At 38.8% G+C, this 23,466-nt stretch overlaps 1 protein-coding gene across 3 annotated transcripts in view; it reads left to right on the top strand.

Annotated features, from left to right (window-relative positions):
• Positions 1–886: 886 nt before the first annotated feature.
• EPS15 (epidermal growth factor receptor pathway substrate 15) overlaps positions 887–23,466 on the top strand; it is a 157,322-nt gene continuing 134,742 nt past the window's right edge. For all 3 annotated transcript variants that reach the window (XM_068539856.1, XM_068539857.1, XM_068539855.1), the window contains exon 1: positions 887–1,064. In XM_068539856.1, the coding sequence (XP_068395957.1) occupies positions 1,032–1,064 (33 nt within the window). In that variant the 5' untranslated portion in view covers positions 887–1,031. The remainder of the gene's footprint in view (positions 1,065–23,466) is intronic.

The following is a 23,466-nucleotide window of genomic DNA, read 5'->3' as shown; positions in this document are numbered from 1 at the left end:
ATCAGAAACAGTCCTTGCCATTGAGGAGCTCTCAGCCTAGTGGGTAGAGAGATGTAAAGTCATTAGAGTGATGATGACTTCATAAGGTAGAGAAGAAATGTTAAAAAGAAGAGTGTGTAACTCCGACTTGGGAGGTCAGGAGATGTTTTGCAAAGGAGGTGATACTTGAGTTGTGTCTTGAGAAAGTAGGAGGGGTTTGCCAGGTGGACTAAGGGAGGAGTTGGAGTGCTGAGCTTTTTTATTGAACAGTCTGAGTATGGTAGGCAGCAAGTGGGCTAGGAGAGTATTCTTTCACCTTCCCACCTAGATTTTCATTTAAGAGTCTTCTCTTTCGATATCACCCCCTAATAGCCGATGGTTAAAATGAAAAGTATTGGAGTCTGACCTGGATTCTAATCCACCAGCTATCTAATCAGCTTTATGACCTTACGTATGACACATATTTGTGTTTCAGTTTCCTAATTTGAACAACTTATTTATGTCTCAGTTCCTTCACTTATACAATTTAAAAATAAAGCGTCCGGCACAGATTCTGGCATATGTAAAGTACCGCTATTATTTCCGGTCATTATCTCATTTAGTTCTCACAAACAACTTGGACTTTGGGTATAATTTCCCCCATTCTTCCGAAGCAGAAGCTTAGAGTGGGTAGGTGACTTGCTTAAAGTTCTCAGGACAATCTGGAGTTGTCTCTGCCTCCACAGCTCGTGCGACTTAATTTCATCTCCGCTCCGGGTTTTCTCAGGCGGCCCCAGCGGCAGGCTCCAGTCCGGCGGCAAAACTTCCGGCGCCAGGATTTGGGGGCCGCCGCGGCCTGCGCCCAGGGGGCGGGGCCGGGCGGGGCCGGGCGGGGCGGGGATGGGCGGGGCCAGGCGGGGCGGGGCGGGAGAGAGGAGGGAAGTTGTCGAAGTTAGGGGAGACGCCCGCCTGCCCGCCCGGGCCTCGCCTCCGGCTGCTCCCTCCGCCTCTTCCCCGCCCCGAGCCCCCGTCAGCCCGTCCTTCCTTCCCCTCCCGTGCATGATGGAAACACCATGGCTGCGGCGGCCCAGCTCTCTCTGACACAGGTAACGCCACCCGCCAGTCCGCCTGGCTCGGACGGCCGGTGTCCCCGGCCCCCTCCCCCACCGTCCTATGGTTCACCGACCTGGGCAGTTTCTCTCCGCCCCTGGCGGGGCGGCCGATACTGAGAGCGAGCGCGCGCGCGTGTGAGTGTGTGTATGTGTGTGTGTGTGAGAGTGTGAGTGTGACTGGGTGAGGACGCCATCCCGAGACGGCAGCTCAACCGCGGCAGCCGCGACCCCGCCCCGGCCGGTCGGCGCCGCAGCCCCGCCCCACGCGGCGCCCCCTCCTCCCGACCCCGCCGTGCCCCCCGCCCTGCTTGGTGTGTGCCCGCTCCTCTCACTCCAGTTCGCCTTCACCCACCCAGGAAGTTTCCTCCTTCCTGGCCAGAAGCACCCCAGGTGAGCTCCTGTTGAGCTCTCGCGGATCAGCCTCATCCTCGGGTCAGCCCTTGCCCCACACGAGGCTCGCCCTCGGGACAGGCAGAGTCACCTTCCTGAGCCAGGCGCTCAGGGTCGCCTCCAAGCCAGTCTTTCCTCTCTAAACCGGCCTTTTCCCAGCGGAGTCCGACGAAAACCCTTCTCCAGCAGTTTTCTCCAGTCAGTCTCTCTTCCACATAAGTCTCATTCGACCAGAGCGCGTACTTACCTTGCTAGCCCTTCCTGGATTCAGCCTCTTCCCCTCCTGATCAGGTTTCCTGCTGGGTCAGATCCCCCGATTCAGTCTTTTCCTCCTCAGTTCTGCTACCACTCCTACCCGGTGGGCTCTATCGCTGTCCAAGCGGAAAACAGGGAAACATCCTTGAACAGGTGTGATGGTCCCACCAGTCTTGGTGCTGGGAAGGACGTAAGAGGTCACGTGTACTGGGGGAATCTTCACCAAAACCTGTTCTCAGGGTCTTTTCTCTTGCCATTCTGCTTCCTTCAGAGTCAGTCCTCGTGCTTCCCAGAAGACCGCTCAGCATCACTCTGGGAGCCTTGTTCCTCCCTCTCTGTAAAGAAAGCCAATTGTAATCTTCCCGTGATGTCCTGAATGGTGAGGGGGATGTGCACCTGTCAGTCCCTTCCCGCTTTTGACCACCACCCCAGCCTCACCTTCTCAGCCTGTTCTCTGCAGAGCTGGTGGCCATGGACTTCTCCGTTGGGGCCCACCCCAGCCTTCCTGCCTGCCCTGTAGTATCTCCCCGCCACCTTGTAGTCTCCTTGGCCTGGATTCGTCAGGGCATCTAAGGCAGAACACTGGGATAGGTTATACATTGGGGCGGGAGAGTTTCCTGTGTTGGGATCAAGAGACTTTGGGGGTCTTTTGCCTAGCATTCAAGGATAGAGATACTGAGTGAAAAATGTTCTCCCCAGGAACCAGGAATCACGTTAATAACTTGTGCCTCAGTTAGCATAACTAACTTCGGCTTGCAGGAATTTTCAGCTTCATAAGTGAAGTCTGTTTCTTTCCCAGTTTATTTGGTGTTGCTTATCCTATTTTGACAAGCAGATGTTGGGGAAGAATACTTGGAAAATGGTGATTTAATCTTGGTAGCGAATCTCTTTGGAAGGGTCCTCCTGAAAACTCAGATTCGGGGAATGGCAACATTGACTTTTGGGTGTTCACTTTTTAAGTCTAGTTAGTGATATGCATTAAGCAAGATCCTGTTGGCAGGCTGTTGCTCTCTGGCTCTTTTGGCCAATTCCAGCGGGAATTCTCCCGTCTTGAAGATTTTGTTCCCCTGAGGACTTCTATAGATGTGCTTCTTAGTTGTGTGCATACTTTATTCTCTCCTTGGGTAAGACTATGTTTTCAGTTTCTATTTACTATCATCTCTGGATATTTTCTTCAGGCTCTGTCAATTTTATAGACAGTTAAGTAATTTAAATATGTTCTTGTGGTTATATATTTAAATATTAACATCTACACAAAGTTAATACTGAATCAGGAGTATTATCCTTCATTATTTCACATATAAGAGAACAAACACTGACGGTTCATTTATATTGAATAGCCAAATAAGTCAGTTTAGAATATTTTGATTTTAAGACATTAAGAGGCAATAAGGTATATTGTAAACGCACGGGAAAAAGAAACTTCCCAAGTGTTAATATATGCCTAATGTGCCTCCTTGTTACTTAAAAACTTGGCTGATTTGTGTTTTTTAATTTAATTTTTTAACTGCTTGAGGCAAAGAAACTGAGATAACAGTGCACCCTGGTTTCACATTCATTATTGATTTGTTTATGTCACCATCTCCCCCCTGCCCCAGCACACATTTAGACATAGCTATACTCAAGTGAGATCCTCCAGGGCAGGGACATCTTTCAATTCATCTGTTTCCCTCAGTGCCCATCTGGAAGAAAGTGATTAATAACTGTTTGTCTTATGAATGGCTGAAAGTTCTAAAGGGCTGTATGACAGTTACAAAGATTAAACTGATGCTGAAGTTAGTTTCTGCCTCTGATCATGAGATGATAATAGTTTTGGAGTAGGTTCATTCATTCAACCAATATTTGTTAAGTACCTTTTATGTGCTATGCACTGTACTGGGATTGTCTTGTGTATAATTTTTTGCCTTTATCAACTAAGCAAAACTAACAGTTGGGGGAAAAACACCTGAAAAATATTTTAATTTACTCTTTCCTTCCTCTTTCTCCTGCCTGCCAACCAACCCTCCAACTCCCCAACCACCAAAATAAATTATGTAAATTATCATGGTCTAGCTTCTAGACAGGATAGACTATTAGAATAATGAAATGTTAGTTTCATTCCCAGCTCTGCCAGGAGCTAACTGTATGGCATTAAGTCTCCAGGCCTCAGTTTTCTTAGCTTTAATATTCATTCAACAAATATGTACTGACCATTTATTATGTACTAGGAATTATTCTAGGTACTGAGGATATACTAATGAACAAAATAGATGGTAATTCTTGGAGCTTGGAGACAAAAAACACATGGAGCTTACATTCTAGTTGGAGAGTTTGAATTAGCTGATCTAAGGACCTTTCCAAAGAACATTCTTTTTTATAGATCATATTCTATGATTTGGAGATCTAGTGGTGACTTTCCTACGGTACTTTAGTGCTATATAGCCTTAGTGTTTTTTTTAAAAATAAATTTATTTACTTATTTATTTATGGCTGCATTGGGTCTTGGCTGCTGCATGCAGGCTTCCTCTAGTTGCAGCGAGCGGGGGCTACTCTTAGTTTCAGTGCGCGGGCTTCTCATTGTGGTGGCTTCTCTTGTTGCGGAGCATGGGCTCTAGGTGCGTGGGCTTCAGTAGTTGTGGCTCGTGGGCTCTAGAGCGCAGGCTCAGTAGTTGTGGCGCACGGGTTTAGTTGCTTTGCAGCATGTGGGATCTTCCCGGCCCAGGGGTCGAACCTGTGTCCCCTGCATTGGCAGGTGGATTCTTAACCACTGTGCCACCACGGAAGTCCAGCCTTAGTGTTTTTTAATTTTAATTTTCTTCGCTAGGTATTCTATTCTTGTCAATAAGAAGTAAAACTTGAGTGAGAAAGATCTTGTGATTTTTGCTTATGGTGGTAGGTTACAAAAAAATATTAATGCTTCCTCTTTTTAAACTTTGCTGATTGCCCATTTCTTCCTTAAGGCTGTATCTCTAATAATAATGATAATAATACTATTAGCTTCCCTTTGGGTGTTACTGTATGCCAAGAATTTTACTTCACTTAACCTAACACTCCATTTTACAAATGAGGGAAATAATTTACGTAAATTAGTAAGTGATAGATCTAAGATTTGAACCAAAGTCTGTAGGACTTCAAAATCTGTCCACTGTACTTCTCTGTGTACTACATGCTCGGCGTATCCATTGCTCCCTTGTATTTTTTATTCTTTTTTTCAGTATATGCCTTGTTTTCCTAATTAGGTACTAAACTTCTTGAGTATGGAAGCATTATCTTTTGCCTCTGAATCTCCAGTACCTTTCTTGGTTTCTTGACAGTACAATCGTGGGTGCGCAAGTACTGCTCTTGGTGATGAAGAAGGTTTTGTTTTATTGAAAGATGGCATAATATGAGTATTTTAAATAATCATCCATCAGTTCAGCTTTATGCTGAAGTTTTCTTGTTTTAATTTAGCAAGGATTCTTTTTTTTAATAATAAAAAAGCCTTTAGAATGGGACTTAATTAAAACAATCTTAATATTTGATCAAAAACAATACATGCTATAAGGATACTTTTTTTTTAATGCTGTTTTTAAATTGCAAGAGTGATAAAACTGCATTACAGAAAATTTGGAAATTGGAGGGAAAAAAATCTCCCATAATTTCAGTTTTTGGTGTTTATTTTCAATTTCATTAAAGTAGACAGTATGTGTTACTATGGGTATCACCTTTGCGGTCTGGTTTAACAGTTATGATGGTAAATACAGGGCAGAGTGTGAAAATTACAACATGTTCTCAGAAGCAGAAAAGGAGTATTTATTCAACATGACATACCATTTGAGTTCCTACTATGGGAAAGGCACAATAATGATATTTTTCTTTTTTGCCTGCAATTACAGTCCAGTATATTCAGGAAATCTTTGTTTCCTTGAGCAGTATTTAACAGTTTTCAAAAATGGCTTGGAATGTTCAGCATTTGGGAGGAGCTGTCACAGTTAAAATTAATTAGGAACAGTTGGTTTGTCCAATAGAGTGTATTCTTTTGTTTTCACTCTATTTGCAGACAGAACAATGATAACAGACTAACATGTAGTAGAAAAAGATTGAGCATCTTTATTTAGTAACGAATCATAGTTCTAATCTCCTCTCTCACTAATAGTCTAATTTAAGGTCTCAATCTAAGGTGTTTTACTTGCTCTTCAAGGAATTTTAAACACAGTTATATGCTTCTTTGTTTTGTGAATTTTGGACTTAATAAAATTGGAAATCTGGAAACCAAAATCAGGAAAATGGCTTAAGCGAGAGAAGGGGTGGGAGAGGGAGGTATGTAGGGAGGGAGGGGGGGAAAGATCCATTGATAGAGGTCTGGGTAATTTGGAGAATTGGTAGAAATAAATGAAAAATTAATCTAGGCAGAGTTCGTTAGGCAAACCCATATACTAAAATTTCATTTTAAAGTAGTGGAAGTCTCATCAACAAGATAAAATATTATATCTTCATTAAAAATTATGTTTATTAGGAGCTTTTGTTAATCTGAGGGATGTTGTAATTTGAATGCTGTATTACAGTACAGTGGAAACATTTTATTTAGACAAATAATCTAATCCACTTAAGCATCATAGAAAAAAGACTGGAAGAAAAAGCACCAAGATTTTATGATAGCATGGTTATAATTTCTACTTACCTTCTTTTCAACAGTGAGCATGTATTTCTTCTGTAATCAGCCAACTTAGCATTTCTTTTTGACAACTTTTTTGAAAATTCACCCTTTTAAACTGAAATCAGTAACTATATGTAATATTGATATCAACTATACTTCAATTAAAAAAATAAATAGCTGTATGTTAAGTAAAAATTTGTGTTCTAAGATGGCATCTATCTTCACATTTCATCTTAAACATTCCCGTGTTTGGATTTAGAGAAATTGGCCAGAAGAATGATAAAAATTATTATCACAATTGGTTTGGAGAATTCAGTCAGAGGACTAATTTATAATTTTGTGTGCTGCTTTATAATTTACGAAGCATTTTATGTCTGTCATTTTATCTTCACAATAATCAGTAAGCTAGACTATTATTATCATTATTTCAAATTAGAGAATACTGAGGCTCAGAATTTTGACTTAGGTTTATGCTGGCTCTTTTCCTTACCGACTGTAAAACTTATGTTAAAAAAAAATTCACACATACCAGTGAAAGTCTCCATCCTGCTCTTGGCCTTCAATCCCATTCCAAGAGGCAGTCATTCTTGATGTTTCTTGTGTGTATTTCCAGCAATAGTCTGTGATGTAGCTGCAAAAAAAAATATATATATATACACACACACACATATATGCACACACACACATATATATAAGATATGCTATATATATAGTGTGAGTGTATGTATATTTCTTTTGAATAAGCTGCATATTTTGTGGCTTATTATTATTTAGTGTAATTGATCTAGGAGATTGTACTATACGAGCACATGCAGATTTCCCTCATTATTTCCAACACTTGAGAATATTCCTTTATATGAATATACTGTAATTTATTTAACTAGCCACCTAATGATGGACTTTTATATTGTTTCTGATCTTTTGTTGTTACCAACAGTGCTGCAGTGAATATTCTTTTATACATCTTTGTGCACATGTGTATGTGCATTAATTTTTAGTAGGTATAATTTGGTGCCAAAGGATATTTTTAATTTGGATAGATACTGCCAGTTTACATTCAGAAAGGTTATACCATCAACAGTGTTTGTGCCTTTTCCCCATCAACGTGGTATATTATCAAGTTTTGGTCATTGTTAACCTGGTATATAATAATGATGTTTGTTGAAAGTTGGCCTCATGCACTGTGCTTCCCTATCACATAAGTGTGAGCTTTTTAATGTTTTGTACAAAAGTAAGATAAAAGTGAGGTATAAGAAACTTTGTGATATAAATAATGCTTTAATGAATTGCAAGTGCAATTAAAAAATAATGGTTGGTACTACAAAGCTACAGTAATCAAAGCAGTATGGTACTGGCACAAAAACAGACACATAGATCAATGGAACAGAATAGAGAGCCCAGAAATAAACCCATGCACTTATGGTCAGTTAACCTATGACAAAGGAGGCAAGAATATACAATGGAGAAAAGACAGTCTCTTCAGTAAGTGGTGCTGGGAAAACTGGACATCTACGTGTAAAAGAATGAAATTAGAACATTCTCTAACGCCATATACAAAAATAAACTCAAATGGATTAAAGACCTAAATGTAAGACGTAAAACCATAAAACTCCTAGAAGAAAACATAGGCAGGACACTCTGTGACATAAATTGTAGCAATATTTTTTTGGATCTGTTTCCTAAAGCAAAGGAAATAAAAGTGAAAATAAACAAATGGACCTAATTAAACGTAAAGCTTTTGCACAGCAAAGGAAACCATCAACAAAACAAAAAGACAACCTACTGAATGGGAGAAAATATTTGCAAATGATATTACTGATAAGGGGTTTATATCCAACATATATAGATAGCTCATAACTCAACATCAAAAAAAACCCAACCTGATTAAAAAATGGGCAGAAGAACTGAATAGGCATTTTTGCAAAGAGGACATGCAGATGGCCAACAGGCACATGAAAAGATGATCAACATTGCTAATCATAAGGGACAATGCAAATCAAAACCATAATGAGATATCACACACCTGTCAGAATGACTGTCATCAAAAAGAACACAAATAACAAATGTTGGTGAGGATGTGGAGAAAAGGGAACCTCCATACACTGTTGGATGTAAATTGATGTAGCCAGTGTGAAAAACAGTATGGAGGTTTCTCAAAAAATTAAAAATAGAACTACCATGTAACCCAGCAATTCCATTCCTGGGTATATATCCAAAAAAACACAAAAACACTAATTTGAAAAGATACATGCACCCCAATGTTCATAGCAACATTATTTACAATTGTCAAGACATGGAAGCAACCTGTGTCCATCAGCAGGTGACTGGATAAAGAAGATGTGGTATGTATATATATGTAATGGAAATATTACTCAGCCATAAAAAAGAATGAAATTTTGCCATTTGTAGCAACGTGGATGGACTTGGAGGGCATTGTGCTAAGTGAAATAAATCAGACAGAGAAAGACAAATACTGTATGATAGCACTTATACGTGGAATCTAAAAAATACAACAAGCTAGTGAATATAACAAAAAGAAGCAGAGTCACAGATACAAAGAAGAAACTAGTGGTTCAGTGAGGAGAGGGAAGGGGGAGGGGCAATATAGTGGTAGGGGATTAAGAGGTACAAAATATTATGTATAAAATAAGCTACGAGGATATATTGTACAACATGGGGAATATAGCCAATATTTCATAATAACTATAAATAGAGTGTAACCTTTAAAAATTGTGAATCACTATATTGTACAATTGTAACTGATATTGTACATCAAGAACACTTCAATTTAAAAAAAAGAAAAAATAATAAAGGTTGGAGCTCTTTTAAAAACTTGTTTTTACACAGTACAACTATGCAAAGAAAAGTAAGCCTCACTTCCTCTTTAGATTGGGAATTTTGTAATGGGGATTTAACAGTACCAGGAGTTTCCCATCTGAAATAATCAAGCTGCTCATTTCTTGTTACGTCTTCAGTAAAAATTTGGCCAAGAACATACTTTTGGGGGGAAAACTTCTATATTACAATACTTTTTTTTTTAAGATCATGGCTTCTCAACCTTGGCACTGTTGACATTTTGGGCCAGATAATTCTTTCGTGTGGGGGGCTGTCCTGTGCATTGTGGGATGTTTTGCAGCGTCCTTATCCACAAGATGCTAGTAGCACTCTTCCCAGCTGGGGCCATCAAAATATTTCCAGACATTGCCAAAAATTTCCTGGGGCACAAAATTGCCCCAAGTTGAGAATCACTGATTTAAATATACTTTTTAAAGTTAGTGATCCACTAAGGCATTTGCGAATTACAGAAATATGTGCTTTCTTGGGATAGGGACAGAGGGAATAGTTTATCTTCATATTTTAATTTCTAAACCTGCCATGAGCCATGAATGACTAATTGTGCATGGATATTGAGCTTAAAAAAATGATAAGATAACTGAAAATTGTGAACTTAATTTTATGTGTGATTTCTCTGCCTTTCTTAGTGTGGTCTTACTTTAGTTGTGGAACAATTCTATCTAATGGGCTAAATATTAATGCAAAGATCCTGGAAGGAAAACATTCTTATGCCACTATTGAGAAGGAAGAGGACTGATGTTATGTAAACTAATAAGCAGTAGGTACCTTTAGGTGATTTACATATATTATTTCACTTAACATTCACAGCCTTTCTATGAGTAGGGATTAATCTTCTGCATTACTCACTCAGGGTTGTGTTGTAAGTGGTAGATTTGAGATTTGAACCTGGGCACATCTGTTCTAAAGCACATTTGCTATGCTGCTTCCTGTAAACAGCCATTGACAATATTTCAGACAAATTTAGGGATAAAAATGAACATTCACATGATATTACATTCCTCTATTGTTATGTAAAAGGAGCAAATAACTCAGTGGGATCTGTGTGTGAGTGTGTGTGTGTGTGTGTGTGTGTGTGTGAGAGAGAGAGAGAGAGAGAGAGAGAGAGAGAGAAGAGGTCAGTTTGAGGATAATAATAATTAATGCATATTGAGAACTTATGATTTGTCAGGCACTGTTTTCAGTAATCCTTACAACCTGTTAACCAGATCATCCTTATTATTCTTGTTTTATAAAAAGAGAAAACTTAGTCACACAGGTGAAGTAACTTGTTCAAGGTCAAGCTACTGCTAAGTGGTAGAGCCAGGGTTATAACCTAGGTAGTGTAAACAGCTTATATAAATTGAACGAGTCTGTATTTCTGAGGGCAAAATAGCTCTGACAGAACTAATTAATGGTGCCATTCCTTGGTTATAACTGAACATATGTTCTAGGCTGCAACATCTTACGTGAAAATCAACTTTTCATTGCATAGACCACATCTCTAGAAAGTGATTGTTGTACCAAGTTATAGTGGAGGGTTTTTGTAGACATGATAGAAGGTAGTTTTACATTTTGCTACCTCTAGGAATTTATTGCTTATGAAAACCTAAGCTTATTTAGGTTAGTATACGTCACGCCAGTATTTACGTTTAAGCTAATAGTCTCTTGGACATGGTAGTTTGGACTTGGAGTTCCTTCAGTATCGTATTACTAAAGATCATACCGTGTATCAGAGAAAATTTTCCTAAAAAACAAACTGTTTTACTAAGTTAAATAGAACTGCTAGGTCTGGGGATTTCTGGTGCTCCAGGTATGAACAATTGTTGAGAGCTAGGGTGAAAAAATGGGAGTCTCGGGCTTTGCAGTCAGAATGTCTTGAGGTAAACAAGACTTATTTTCCTTTAACCTAACCAAAAAATTAATTATCTTTTGAACTATATCTGCATTTAGAAATATGAGCCATATCAAGTACTTTTATTTATTTTTTTAATACTTTTAAAATATATTTTAATTTATTTTTGGTTGCGTTGGGTCTTCGTTGCTGCGCGTGGGCTTTCTCTAGTTGCGGTGAGCGGGAGTTACTCTTTGTTGTGATGCACGGGCTTCTCATTGTGGTGGCTTCTCTTGTTGCGGAGCACGGGCTCTGGGCATGCGGGCTTCAGTAGTTGCAGCATGCGGGCTCAGTAATTTTGGCTCGCAGGCTCTAGAGCGCAGGCCCAGTAGTTGTGGTGCACAGGTTTAGTTGCTCTGTGGCATGTGGGATCTTCCTGGACCAGGGCTTGAACCCGTGTCCCCTGCATTGGCAGGCGGATTCTCTGCCGCTGCACCACCAGGGAAGTCCTCAAGTACTTTTTTTTTTTTTAAATAAATCTGTTTATTTTTGGCTGTGTTGGGTCCTGTAGTTGCAGTGAGCGGGGGCTACTCTTCATTGCGGTGCATGGACTTCTCATTGTGGTGGCTTCTCTTGTTGCAAAGCACGGGTTCTAGGTGCCCAGGCTTCAGTAGTGGTGGCATGAGGGCTCTAGAGCGCCGGCTCAGTAGTTGTGACACACGGGTTTAGTTGCTCTGCGGCATATGGGGTCTTACTGGACCAAGGCTCGAACCTGTGTCCCCTGCATTGGCAGGCGGATTCTTAACCACTGTGCCACCAGGGAAGCCCCCGTCCTCAAGTACTTTTAATAGAAGTACTAGAGGTACTGAATTTATAAAATGTTTAGAAATTGTTTATTTGTAAAGAGATGTTCTTTGAGCTTCCTGCCCTATTATTTCATTCTTTTTATTTCTTCTTTGGCTGCGTTGGGTCTTCGTTGCTGAGCGTGGGCTTTCTCTAGTTGCGGCGAGTGGGAGCTACTCTTCGTTGCGGTGTGCCAGCTTCTCATTGCGGTGGCTTCTCTTGTGGCGGAGCATGGGCTCTAGGTGCGCAGGCTTAAGTAGTTGCAGCACACGGGCTCAGTAGTTGAGTCACGTGGGCCCTGGAGTGCGTGGGCTTCAGTAGTGGTGCGTGGGCTCAGTAGTTGTGGCGTGTGAGCTTTAGGGCGCTCAGGCTTCAGTAGTTGTGGTGCGCGGGCTCAGTAGTTGTAGCTCACGGGCTTTAGAGCACAGGCTCAGTGTTGTGGCTCATGGGCTTAGTTGCTCTGTGGCATGTGGGATCTTCCCGGACCAGGGATTGAACCCCTGTCCCCTGCATTGGCAGGCAGATTCTTAACCACTGCGCTACCAGGGAAGTCCTATTTCTTTAAAATTAAAAAAAAATTACTTTTTAAACAGCCATATTGATGTACGATTCACATATTATACAATTTATCCATTTAAAATGTACAATTCAGTGGTTTTTACTCTGTTTATAGTCATGTGCAACCATCACCACGGTCAATTTTCGAGGATTTGTATCACGTGAAAAAGCAATCTCTTACCCTTTAGGTATCATCCCTTCTCCTCCATGCTTCCCCCAGCCCTAAGCAACCACTAATCTACTTTCTGTCTCAATAGATTTTCCTATTCTGGACTTTGTATGAATGTAATCACATAATACGTGGACTCTTGTTGCTGGATTCTTTCACTTAACATAATGTTTTTGAAGTTTATCCAAGTGTAATAAGTATCAGTACTTCATTACTTGTTATGGCCGAAAAATACTCAGTTTTATTGTTAAACCACATTTTGTTTATCCGTTGATGGGCATTTAGGTTGTTTCCACCTTTTGGCTATTATAAATAATCCTGCTATAAACATTCATGTATAAGTTTTTGTGTGGATACGTGTTTTCATTTCTGCTGGATATATCAGGTCATATAGTAACTCTATGTTTAATTGCTTGAGGAACTGCCAGACTATTTCCAAAGCAGCTGTACCATTTTATATTCCCACCAGCAGTGTGTGAGGATGTGGATTTCTCCACATCCTCTCAAATAATTGTTACTATCTGATTTTTCAATTCTGGCCATCCTAGTGGGTGTGAAATAGTATCTCATTGTGGTTTTGATTTGCATTTCCCTGATGACGAATGATGTCCAGCACCTTTTCATATGTTTGTCAGCCATTTGTGTATCTCCTCTGGAAAAATGTCCATTCTCATCCTTTGCCCATTGTTTGTCTTTTTATTATTGAGTTGTGAGAGTTCTTTATATATTCTAGATAAAAGTTCCTAATGAGATAGGTGATGTGCAAATATTTTCTCCCATCCTGTGGATTGTTTTTTTACTCTCTTGATAATGTCCTTTGATGTACAAAACTTCAAAATTTTATGAGCCCAAGTTATTTTTTTTCTTTTGTTACTTGTGCTTTTTGTGTGATATTTAAGAATCCCTTGGCAAATCTCAAGTCGTGAAGATTTATCCCTGTGTTTTCTTCTAAGAGTTTATAATTTTAGCTTTTACACTTAGGTCTTTGATCTGTTTTAAGTTAATTTTTATATATGATGTAAGGTAATGCATTCTTTTGCATGGATATACGATTGTCACAGCACCATTTGTTGAAAAGACTATTCTTTCCACATTGAATGATCTTGTAAAAATCATTTGACCATAGATGCATGAGTTTATTTCTGGACTCCTAATTCTATTCCGTTGATCTGTATGTCTCTCCATGTGTAGTATAGCACTGTCTTGATTACAGTTGCTTTATAGTAAGTTTTGAAATTGGAAAGTGCTAGTCCTTTAACTTTTTCTTTTTTTTTTTTAAAATTATTTATTTATTTATTTATTTATTTATTTATTTATTTATGGCTGTGTTGGGTCTTCATTTCTGTGCAAGGTCTTTCTCTAGTTGTGGCAAGCGGGGGCCACTCTTCATCGCGGTGCGCGGGCCTCTCACTATCGCGGCCTCTCTTGTTGCGGAGCACAGGCTCCAGACGCGCAGGCTCAGTAGTTGTGGCTCACGGGCCCAGCCGCTCTGCGGCACGTGGGATCCTCCCAGACCAGGGCTCGAACCTGCGTCCCCTGCATTAGCAGGCAGATTCTCAACCACTGCGCCACCAGGGAAGCCCTGTTTTTCTTTTTCATGATTGTTTGGCTATTCCATGTTTCTTGCAATTCCTTATGAATTTTAGAATCAGCTTGCCAGTTTCTACAAAGAAGTCATTTGGAATTCTCATAGAGATTGCACTGACTTTGTGATTAGTGGGAGTAATGCTGTCTTAATAGTGTTAAGTCTTCTGATCCATGAACATGGGATTTTTTTTCCATTTATATATAATTTTGTTCAACAATGTCTCGTAGTTTTTAGAGTATGAGTTTTGTACTTCTTTGTTAAATTTATTCTTAAATATTTTGTTCTTTTTGACTTATTTGAATGGAATTGATTTCTTAATTGCATTTTTACATTGTATATTGCAAGTATATAAAAATACAAATAATTTTTGTATATCGTCTTTGTATTTTGCAACTTTCCTGAACTCATTTGTTAGTTCTAATAGTTTTTTAGTAGATTCCTTGGGAATTTTTATATATTAGAGCATGTCATCTGTGAATAGAGATAGTTTTACCTCCTCTTTTCCAATCTGGGTGCCTTTTATTTCTTGTTCTTGTCTAATTTCCCTGGCTAGAACCTCCAGTACAGTGTTGCATAGAAGTGTTGAGAGTGAACATTCTTGTCTTTTTCCTGACCTTTGGGAGAAAGCATGCATATGTGTGTGTGTATGTGTGTGTGTGTATATATATATATTCAGTGTGTGTATATGTATGTGTATATATATATACACACACATATATATATATACATATATATATATGTATATATATATGTGTGTATATATATATATATATATATATATTTTCAGTACTTTGAAGGTACCTAGTTCAGCCATTGATTGTTTAGGAAATCTAGTATTATTTGAAAGGAGTTTAATTCACATTTTGGTTATGTAGCTCAGGGTTTCTTGAGAGTGGTCCTGTACTATCAGTGTCACCTGAGAACTTCTTAGAAATGTAAATTCTTAGACCTCAGCCCAGTCCTATTCTGAATCAGAATCAGAAGTGCAAGGGATGGGGAATTACTTAGCTTTTTGCATGGTAAATGTAGTTCATATTTTAAAAAACTAATAATGCTACTAATGAGTAATACATATAGGGTTTTAAATATATGAAGCATGTAATATTCACAAAGACTGCTTATAGTAGGTATTCCCTCCCTCCTTCCCTTCCTTCCATGGAAACAACCCAGAGAGGTTGTCAGTTTCCTATGTTTTGGGGCAGTGGTTAAAAGAGTGAGCTCTGGCATTGTTCTGCATGGCTTGGAATTCTAGTTCTGCCATTTGCTAGCTGTGTGAATTTGGGCAAGTCATTTAATCTCTTTGTGCTTAAGATTCTTCATATGTAAGGTGTAAGAGTGTCCATAGAATTGTGAAAGTTAGATGAGATAATACAAGTAAAGTGCTGAGAATAGTGCCTGGTCCATAGTAAGTCCTTAATAAATATAAATATTTGCAATTACAGTTATTATTGGTTAAGAGCACCCAGCCATGGTCCATTTCTCATAACTTTCTGCTATATGTTTCTTGCTGTACCTGAAATTCATTCCTTTCCTTTGCTTCATTCATTTGACAAATACTCAGTACCTACTATCTGCAAAGCACTGGTGTCCGTATTATGACATTACTTGGTGAGCAAGACAAGTCACTGGCCCCATGGGTTAATGTTTCTAGTCAGGGGTCTCCCCATAGAAACAAATAGATAATAAATATGTCAGATAGTGATAAGAGCTAGGAAGAACAATAGAACAGGATTAGGGAAGAGAGTGCCATAAGGTGGCACTTTAGATAGGGTGGTCAGAAAGGCCTCTCTGAGGACGTTATATTTGATCAGAAATCTGAATGAAATAAGAAGTGAGACATATGAATGAATATCTGTGGGGATGTTCCAGGTAGAGGGAACAACCAGTACAAGAGTCTTGAGATAGGAGTGCTCTTTGCAGCTGCTTGACTGGTTCCTTTATGATTTAGTTTAGGTGTCACTTGTAAGTGACTTCCTCAGCTTTTTCTTAGTTTGTTATGAAATAATTCAGACATGACTTTTCTTTGTATGTCTCCCTTAGGTGTCACTGATGCCATAGCAACTGTGTTTGCTCCCTCTTGATGTACTTATTACAGTGAATTGTTACTGTCTTTTTTTCCCACTGGACTGAGTTCTCAATGTCAGGGATGATAGTTTCTTATTGATACTTATTTTATTATTCCCAGTATTTAGGCATATAGATGTACAATAGATGTCTAAATGAATGAGTAATGAATGAACAACCAAGTTTCTTACCTTCTTATTTCCTCAGTATATTTCTCTCTGTACTTGTTTCTGCTTGGTAATAATGATAGTAAGTACAATTTATTTGAATACTTTTTTGTTTGTCTAGAAGTCAGCTTTTAGTGCATCAAATACATTTTTGTATTTAGCCATTGTGTTATAATTTCTCTCTTTTTTTTCTCTATCTTAAGACTAAGGTCCGGGAGGGCAAAGAAGTTGTTCTGTTTGTTCATCTCTGTATCAGAAGCGCCTAGTATAGTAACATATCAGCAATTGTTTGAATGCGGGATATGTTAGTATGCTAATACATTGAGTCTTCTACTGAATCCCGTAGGCTATATAGCATAAACCATATTTGTATAATATTCCAATAGACCCTGAACTAGGAGCTTTAAGCAAAATAAATCATATTAGATATTCTTAACCCTCCTAACTGCTTTCCCTCAGCAGCACCAACGTTCATATAAGTGCTCCAACTAGAGTTACATTTTCTCAACTAGAAATTGAGACATATGGTCCAATAATTATACAGAATACTTGAAATTCAGACTGGATGAGTATTTTTTTAATACATCTTTATTGGAGTATAATTGCTTTACAATGTTGTGTTACTTTCTGCTGTACAACAAAGTGAATCAGCTGTATGCATACATATATCCCCATATTCCCTCACTCTTGAGCCTCCCTTCCACCCTCCCTATCCCACCCCTCTAGGAGGTCACAAAGCACCGAGCTGATCTCCCTGTGCTGTGCAGCAGCTTCCCACAAGCTATCTGTTTTACGTTTGGTAGTGTATATAGGTCAGTGCTCCTCTCTCACTACGTCCCAGCCTCCCCTTCCCCTGCTGTGTCCTCAAGTCTGTTCTCAACGTCTGCATCTTTATTCCTGCCCTACCACTAGGTTCATCAGTACCATTTTTCTAGATTCCATATATATGTGTTAGCATACGGTATTTGTTTTTCTCTTTCTGACTTCCTTCACTCTGTATGACAGGCTCTAGGTCCATCCACCTCACTACAAATAACTCAATTTCGTTCCTTTTTATGGCTGAGTAATATTCCATTGTATATATGTGCCACATCTTCTTTATCCATTCATCTGTCGATGGACATTTAGGTTGTTGCTATGTCCTGGCTATTGTAAATTGTGCTGCAGTGAACATTGTGGTACATGTCTCTTTTTAAATTATGGTTTTCTCAGGGTACATGCCCAGTAGTGGGATTGCTGGGTCATATGGTAGTTCTATTTTTAGTTTTTTTAAAGAATCTCCATACTGTTCTCCATAGTGGCTGTATCAATTTACATTCCCACCAACAGTGCAGGAGGGTTCCCTTTTCTCCACACCCTCTCCAGTATTTATTGTTTGTAGATTTTTTGATGATGGCCATTCTGACCATGTATGATACCTCAGTGTGGTTTTGATTTGCATTTCTCTAATGATTAGTGATGTTGAGCATCTTTTCACGTGTTGGTTGGCCATCTGTATGTCTTCTTTGGAGAAATGTCTATTTAGGTCTTCTGCCCATTTTTGGATTGGGTTGTTTGTATTTTGATGTTGAGCTGCATGAGCTGCTTGTATATTTTGGAGATTAATCCTTTGTCAGTTGCTTTGTTTGCAAATATTTTCTCCCATTCTGAGGGTTGTCTTTTCGTCTTGTTTATGGTTTCCTTTGCTGTGCAAAACCTTTTAAGTTTCATTAGGTCCCATTTGTTTATTTTTGTTTTTATTTCCATTTCTCTAGGAGGTGGGTCAAAAAGGATCTTGCTGTGATTTATGTCATAGAGTGTTCTGCCTGTTTTCCTCTAAGAGTTTTATAGTGTCTGGCCTTACATTTAGGTCTTTAACAGACTGGACGAGTATTATCTCCATACGCATGTGCCAAAATTATCCCTTCTTCCAATTCCACTGTAGAAATTCTTGTTCCTACTATCTTTCAGATAGACGTTAAGCAATTGCAGATTCTGGTCGAAGTAATTCTCTATGGAGACTGCATGAATGATTAGTAGACAACCTCCAGAGCAATATTTAAAAGAGGAGTTTGCTAAGTAAGCCAGATAACAGATTGGTGGAATGTGTATAGTTGAAGGTAACACACTGCTAGTATTTCACTAAACTATGGATTGAAATGCTACAGATCTTTCCACATTATGTTATAGGTAAGCTGACAGTACTTTTCAGTCAAAGGTTCAATTTGGCTGAAAAAAAATGCTTTGTGTTTCCTGGCTTTTCAGTTTATTTCCAGGAAAAGACAATGAAACGTTTGCAAAGATGGTTCATCATATGAAAGTCGGTCAATACACCACTTTAATAGAATGAAGGAAAAAAATCGTGATTATCTCGATGCAGAAAATGCATTGACAAAATTCAGCACCCTTTCATGATTATAAAGTATTCAATAAACTAGAAATAGAAGGGAACTTCCTCAACATGATAAAGTTCATGTATGAAAAACCCACAGCTAGCGTCATACTGAACGGTGAAAGATTAAAAGCTTTTCCCCTATGATCAGGAGCAAGATGAGGAGGCCTGCTTTTTCCACTTCTTTTCAACATAGTAGTGGAAGTTCTAGCCAGAGCAGTTAGGCAAGAAAAAGAAACAAAAGGCATTCACATTAGAAAGGGAGAAGTAAAATTATTTGTTTGTCAATAACATGATTTTAAAAAAAATTACTGTGGTAAGTAACATGAGATCTATCCCCTTAACAAAATTTTAAGTGTATAGTACAGTGTTGTTAACTATAAGCACAGTGTTGTATAGCAGATCTCTGGAACATGGGTTCTTTGATAACCCAATATCAATTCTTTTGGATAAACACCAAGAAGTGGGATTGATGGATCATATGGCAGTTCTATTTTTAATTTTTTGAGGAGCCTCCATACTGTTATGTTTTTTTATATGTAGAAAATCCTAAAGATTCCACAAACACACTTTTAGATCTGACAAACAAATTTAGCAAAGTTGCAGAATACAAAATCAACATACAGCCGTATTTTTATACACTAGAAGTAAACAATTCAGAAAGGAAATTAAGAAAACAATTCCATTTATAGTACCATCAAAAAGAATAAAATACTTAAGAATAAATTTAACCAAGGAGGGAGAAAGGCTTGTACAATGAAAACTGCAAAACATTGCTTTGACTTAATGTTTAATTAAGAGGGAAAATGGTGGGTAAATGTGTGCAATTGTGATACTACAGGGAAAATGGTGGATAAATGTATGCATTTGTGGGTTAATAATAAAAAATTATTCTTTTAAATTATCTTTATTTTGATATTAAGTTGTGTTAAATAGAAGGTGGCCCTTACAACTGAAGGTGTTTTAGAATTGGAAAATATGGTAATACCTGTTATGGAGGTTCAGATGATACAGTGCATATGAAAGATGCTAGTAAGATGATGGTAAAGGTAATAACATTGATAATAAAGGCAACAAACCTAAGAATTAAGAGCAAAAGTCCTGCAATCAGACTTCTTGGATTTGAATGCTGGTGCCAGCTCTTACATAGGTATGGGAATTTGAGTCAGCTACTCAACTTATTGATGTCTCATTTTCCTCATCTGTAAAATGGATATAATAGTATGTGCCTTGTCAGGATAAATGGACTCAGTGGGTAAAGTGGTTAGGACTAGTACCTGGTGTATAGGAAATGCTCAAAAAGGATTCAATATATGTTATTTACTATGAAGCTGTAAAATGACGACGTTTGTGTATATATGATTTAAAAATGTAGTGTATTTAAGTTCATACTTTATAATTTAACTTGCCTTTTTTATTTTTTATTTATTTATTTTTTTAAAGGATATTTATTTTACTTTTTTTTTTTTTTAAAGGAATTCCTTTATTTTTATTATTTATTTATTTATTTATTTATTTTTGGCTGTGTTGGGTCTTCGTTTCTGTGAGGGCTTTCTCTGGTTGCGGCAAGCAGGAGCCACTCTTCATCGCGGTGTGCCGGCCTCTCATTATCGTGGCCTCTCTTGTTGCGGAGCACAGGCTCCAGACGCGCAGGCTCAGTAGTTGTGGCTCACGGGCCTAGTTGCTCCGCGGCATGTGGGATCTTCTCAGACCAGGGCTCGAACCCGTGTCCCCTGCATTGGCAGGCAGATTCTCAACCACTGCGCCACCAGGGAAGCCCATAACTTGCCTTTTTTAAAAGCAACATTTCATTACTGATTCTTTTGGGTCTCTTGGAACTCCATTAACTGAAAATTGTCTCATTTGTGCAAAGCTTATATTTTTTTACCTATCTAATCTACTCTTCATTTGTCTGTATTAAATTTCAGCATGCTTGTTTACCTTCAACTAGCACAGGTCAACTTAACTAATCAAATCTATTAGTTCTGGCCTATTAATCATCCTGCTCAATTGGGTGTCAACAGTAATCTCTGAGGGTTTGCCCTCTCGTATTTTGTAAGTTACTACATTGATGAAAATTCTTTTTAGCAAATTCTTTTCTGTTTTGAAAAGGAGTAATGGAACAACTAATAAACATAGAAAAAAAATGTTTTCTCAATTCATTTTAAGAAATTAATTTATTTAGGAAATGGCATTTACTTCAAATTATACTTGAGATAAAAAAGGTTGTGTGGATATATTTTTGAAAATGTTAGGTCTATAACATGAAAAGAATTGAAATAGCAAACATTACTGTTGGTTTATATTCTTTGGTTGGGTCTATATGGCTCCAAGTATCAGTCAAGAAGTATAAAACTCACTTTATCAGCCAGTTTTATTCATTCTTACGTCAGAACTTTTTCGTGCAAGTAATAGGAAATGGCAGTTCTAACTGTCTTAAGTGGAAAGGAAGTATGTTAGCTTATGGAATCGATAGGTCCAGGAGTAGAGCTGGCTTCAGATGTGTTAGCATCACAGTGACACCACTACTCAATTTTTCCTTCATATCTTGTCTCCAGTCTCAGGTAGGCTTTCCCATTATAGCAGTAAAATGAGCACTAAAACTTCAGGTTTGTATACTTTATAACTCCAAATCTGTTGGAAAAGAGAGCCTCTTTTCTGGTAGCTCCCACAAAAGAACTGTGGTTTTCTCTGATTGGACTAAAGTCACATTTCTACTTGGGATAGTTGTTATGGAAAGTGGGTTGAGGAGAAGGTTTGGCAGAAAAATTTGAGGTTACGCGTTGTTATGGGTTGAATTTTGTCCCCCCTCCCCCAATTTATATGTTGAAGTCCTAACCTCCCAGTACCTCAGAATGTGGCTTTATTTGGAAATAGAGTTGTTATAGATGTAATTAGTTAAGATGAGGTCATACAGGAGCAGGGTGGGCTGCTAATCCAAAATCACTGGTGTCCACATCAAAAGGAGAAATTTGGACACAGACACACCCACAGGGAGAATGTCATGTGGAGATTGGAGTTAAGCTGTCACATGCCAAGGAACTACCAGAAATAGGAGAGAAGACTGGAGCAGATCCTTCCCTAGTACCTTCAGAGGGAGCTTGGCCCTGCTAGCATCTTGTTTTTGGACTTCTGGCCTCCAGACTGTGAGACAATACATTTCTGTTCTCCAAAGCCACTCAGTTTGTGGTACCTTTTTATGGTAGCCCTAGCAAACTAATACAGTGATCACGAATTTATAGTTAAACCAGTGTGTCCTGTTGAGTGACTTTTTTAGTGGCAGCCTTAAAGAAGGAGGATAGTTGGGTTCATCCAGGTTTGGAGTTTTGCTATCCTGGTGTGTTCTAAAAGAGGAACAAGGGAATTTAGGTTAATGACAAGAGGGTTATTGATGTGATACACTGTAAAATATAAACTGAATGATGAGGAAAGTAAAGCCAAAGAGACGGTCTGCTCTGATGGATCACAGTCGAAGTAAAAGGGTTCATGGATAAGAGGCCTTGTAAAGGTCAAAGGATGATAACTTGAAAGAGAAGGTTATGGTTGGAGAACAAGATGCTTGAAATAGTGGTTTGGGATATAGAGCAGTTTTGGATAACGGTAAAAGGGCCAGAAGTGATGTTACTATGAGAGTAACAGGATGACTGGGCCATAATATATCCATGTTGGTGGTACATTGTATAACTGTTTTGGAGAGACCACTGGTGTTAAGGACGTCAAGGAAGTAAGTAGCCAGGTTGTTGGATGGGTTGTCCAAGTCCATGGTGAAGTCATCCAGTTTGATGGAGGTTTAGGGTGCAGAGGAAGACATTGAGCCATGTGCCAAAGCCTTAGATGAGTGAAGTAGAGAGACCAGGAGGTTAAAATATAACAGTGATAAGGAAAGGGAGACAGTAATTTTGCTGAAATGAGAAGAGCCTCAAAAGAGTAGAGCTTTATTTTTTCTTTGTTTTTAAAACAAAGATAATGTGGACAAGCTGCACAGGTGAGCAAAGAGGGTTTTAATCCCATTTCTAGAACCTGAGATAGGCAGGAGGTTAAAACTGGACAGCAGCCATTTGAGAGGGCTTCAAGGGAGGTGAGAGATTGTTTCATTTAGAGCAGGGGGTTGGAGGTAACATTCTGAGGAAAGACTGTCAGGCTTTCTCTTCAGGAGAGGACCAGCTGTTATTTCACGTAGGGAGGTGGAGGGAACATTCTCAGAAGAGGTTGAGGAAAAAGGGACTTGCTTATTACTTCCTTCTGTGCTAGACTGGTAAAGCCCTTGAGAGCAAGGAATGTATAATTCATCACTGTGCCTGTCTCAATTTTTGGCAAGTAATAGGTTGTCAATAAATGTTGAATCAATTAATTTATATTCCCAGCAATATTTGAGAATTTACTGTAAGAAGGAATTTCACTAATGATCATTTATTCAACTCATATTTTTTGAGGGCTGTAGGTATTGCAGATTTGATGGTGAGCAAGATAGATGTGATTTTCTGCTCTCATGGAACAAATATTATAGTGAGGGCAACAACAACAAAAAAGCAAACAGACAAAATGAAAACAAGTTGTAACAGGTCTCTGAAGGAAACAAGCAAGGCTGAAGTAGAAAATTTAAAAAACGGCCTACTTTATGATGATCCAAAAAAGTCTCTGAGTGGGTAACATTTAAGCTGAGTCCTAAAGAAAATGAAGACACCACCTGTGCTTTTCAGGAACAGAGAA

Source organism: Eschrichtius robustus, chromosome 3 (assembly GCF_028021215.1).
Source record: "Eschrichtius robustus isolate mEscRob2 chromosome 3, mEscRob2.pri, whole genome shotgun sequence".
Lineage (NCBI taxonomy): Eukaryota > Metazoa > Chordata > Mammalia > Artiodactyla > Eschrichtiidae > Eschrichtius > Eschrichtius robustus.
The sequence above is the reverse complement of the archived record's forward strand: the minus strand, read 5'-3'. Positions and strand labels throughout refer to the sequence as shown.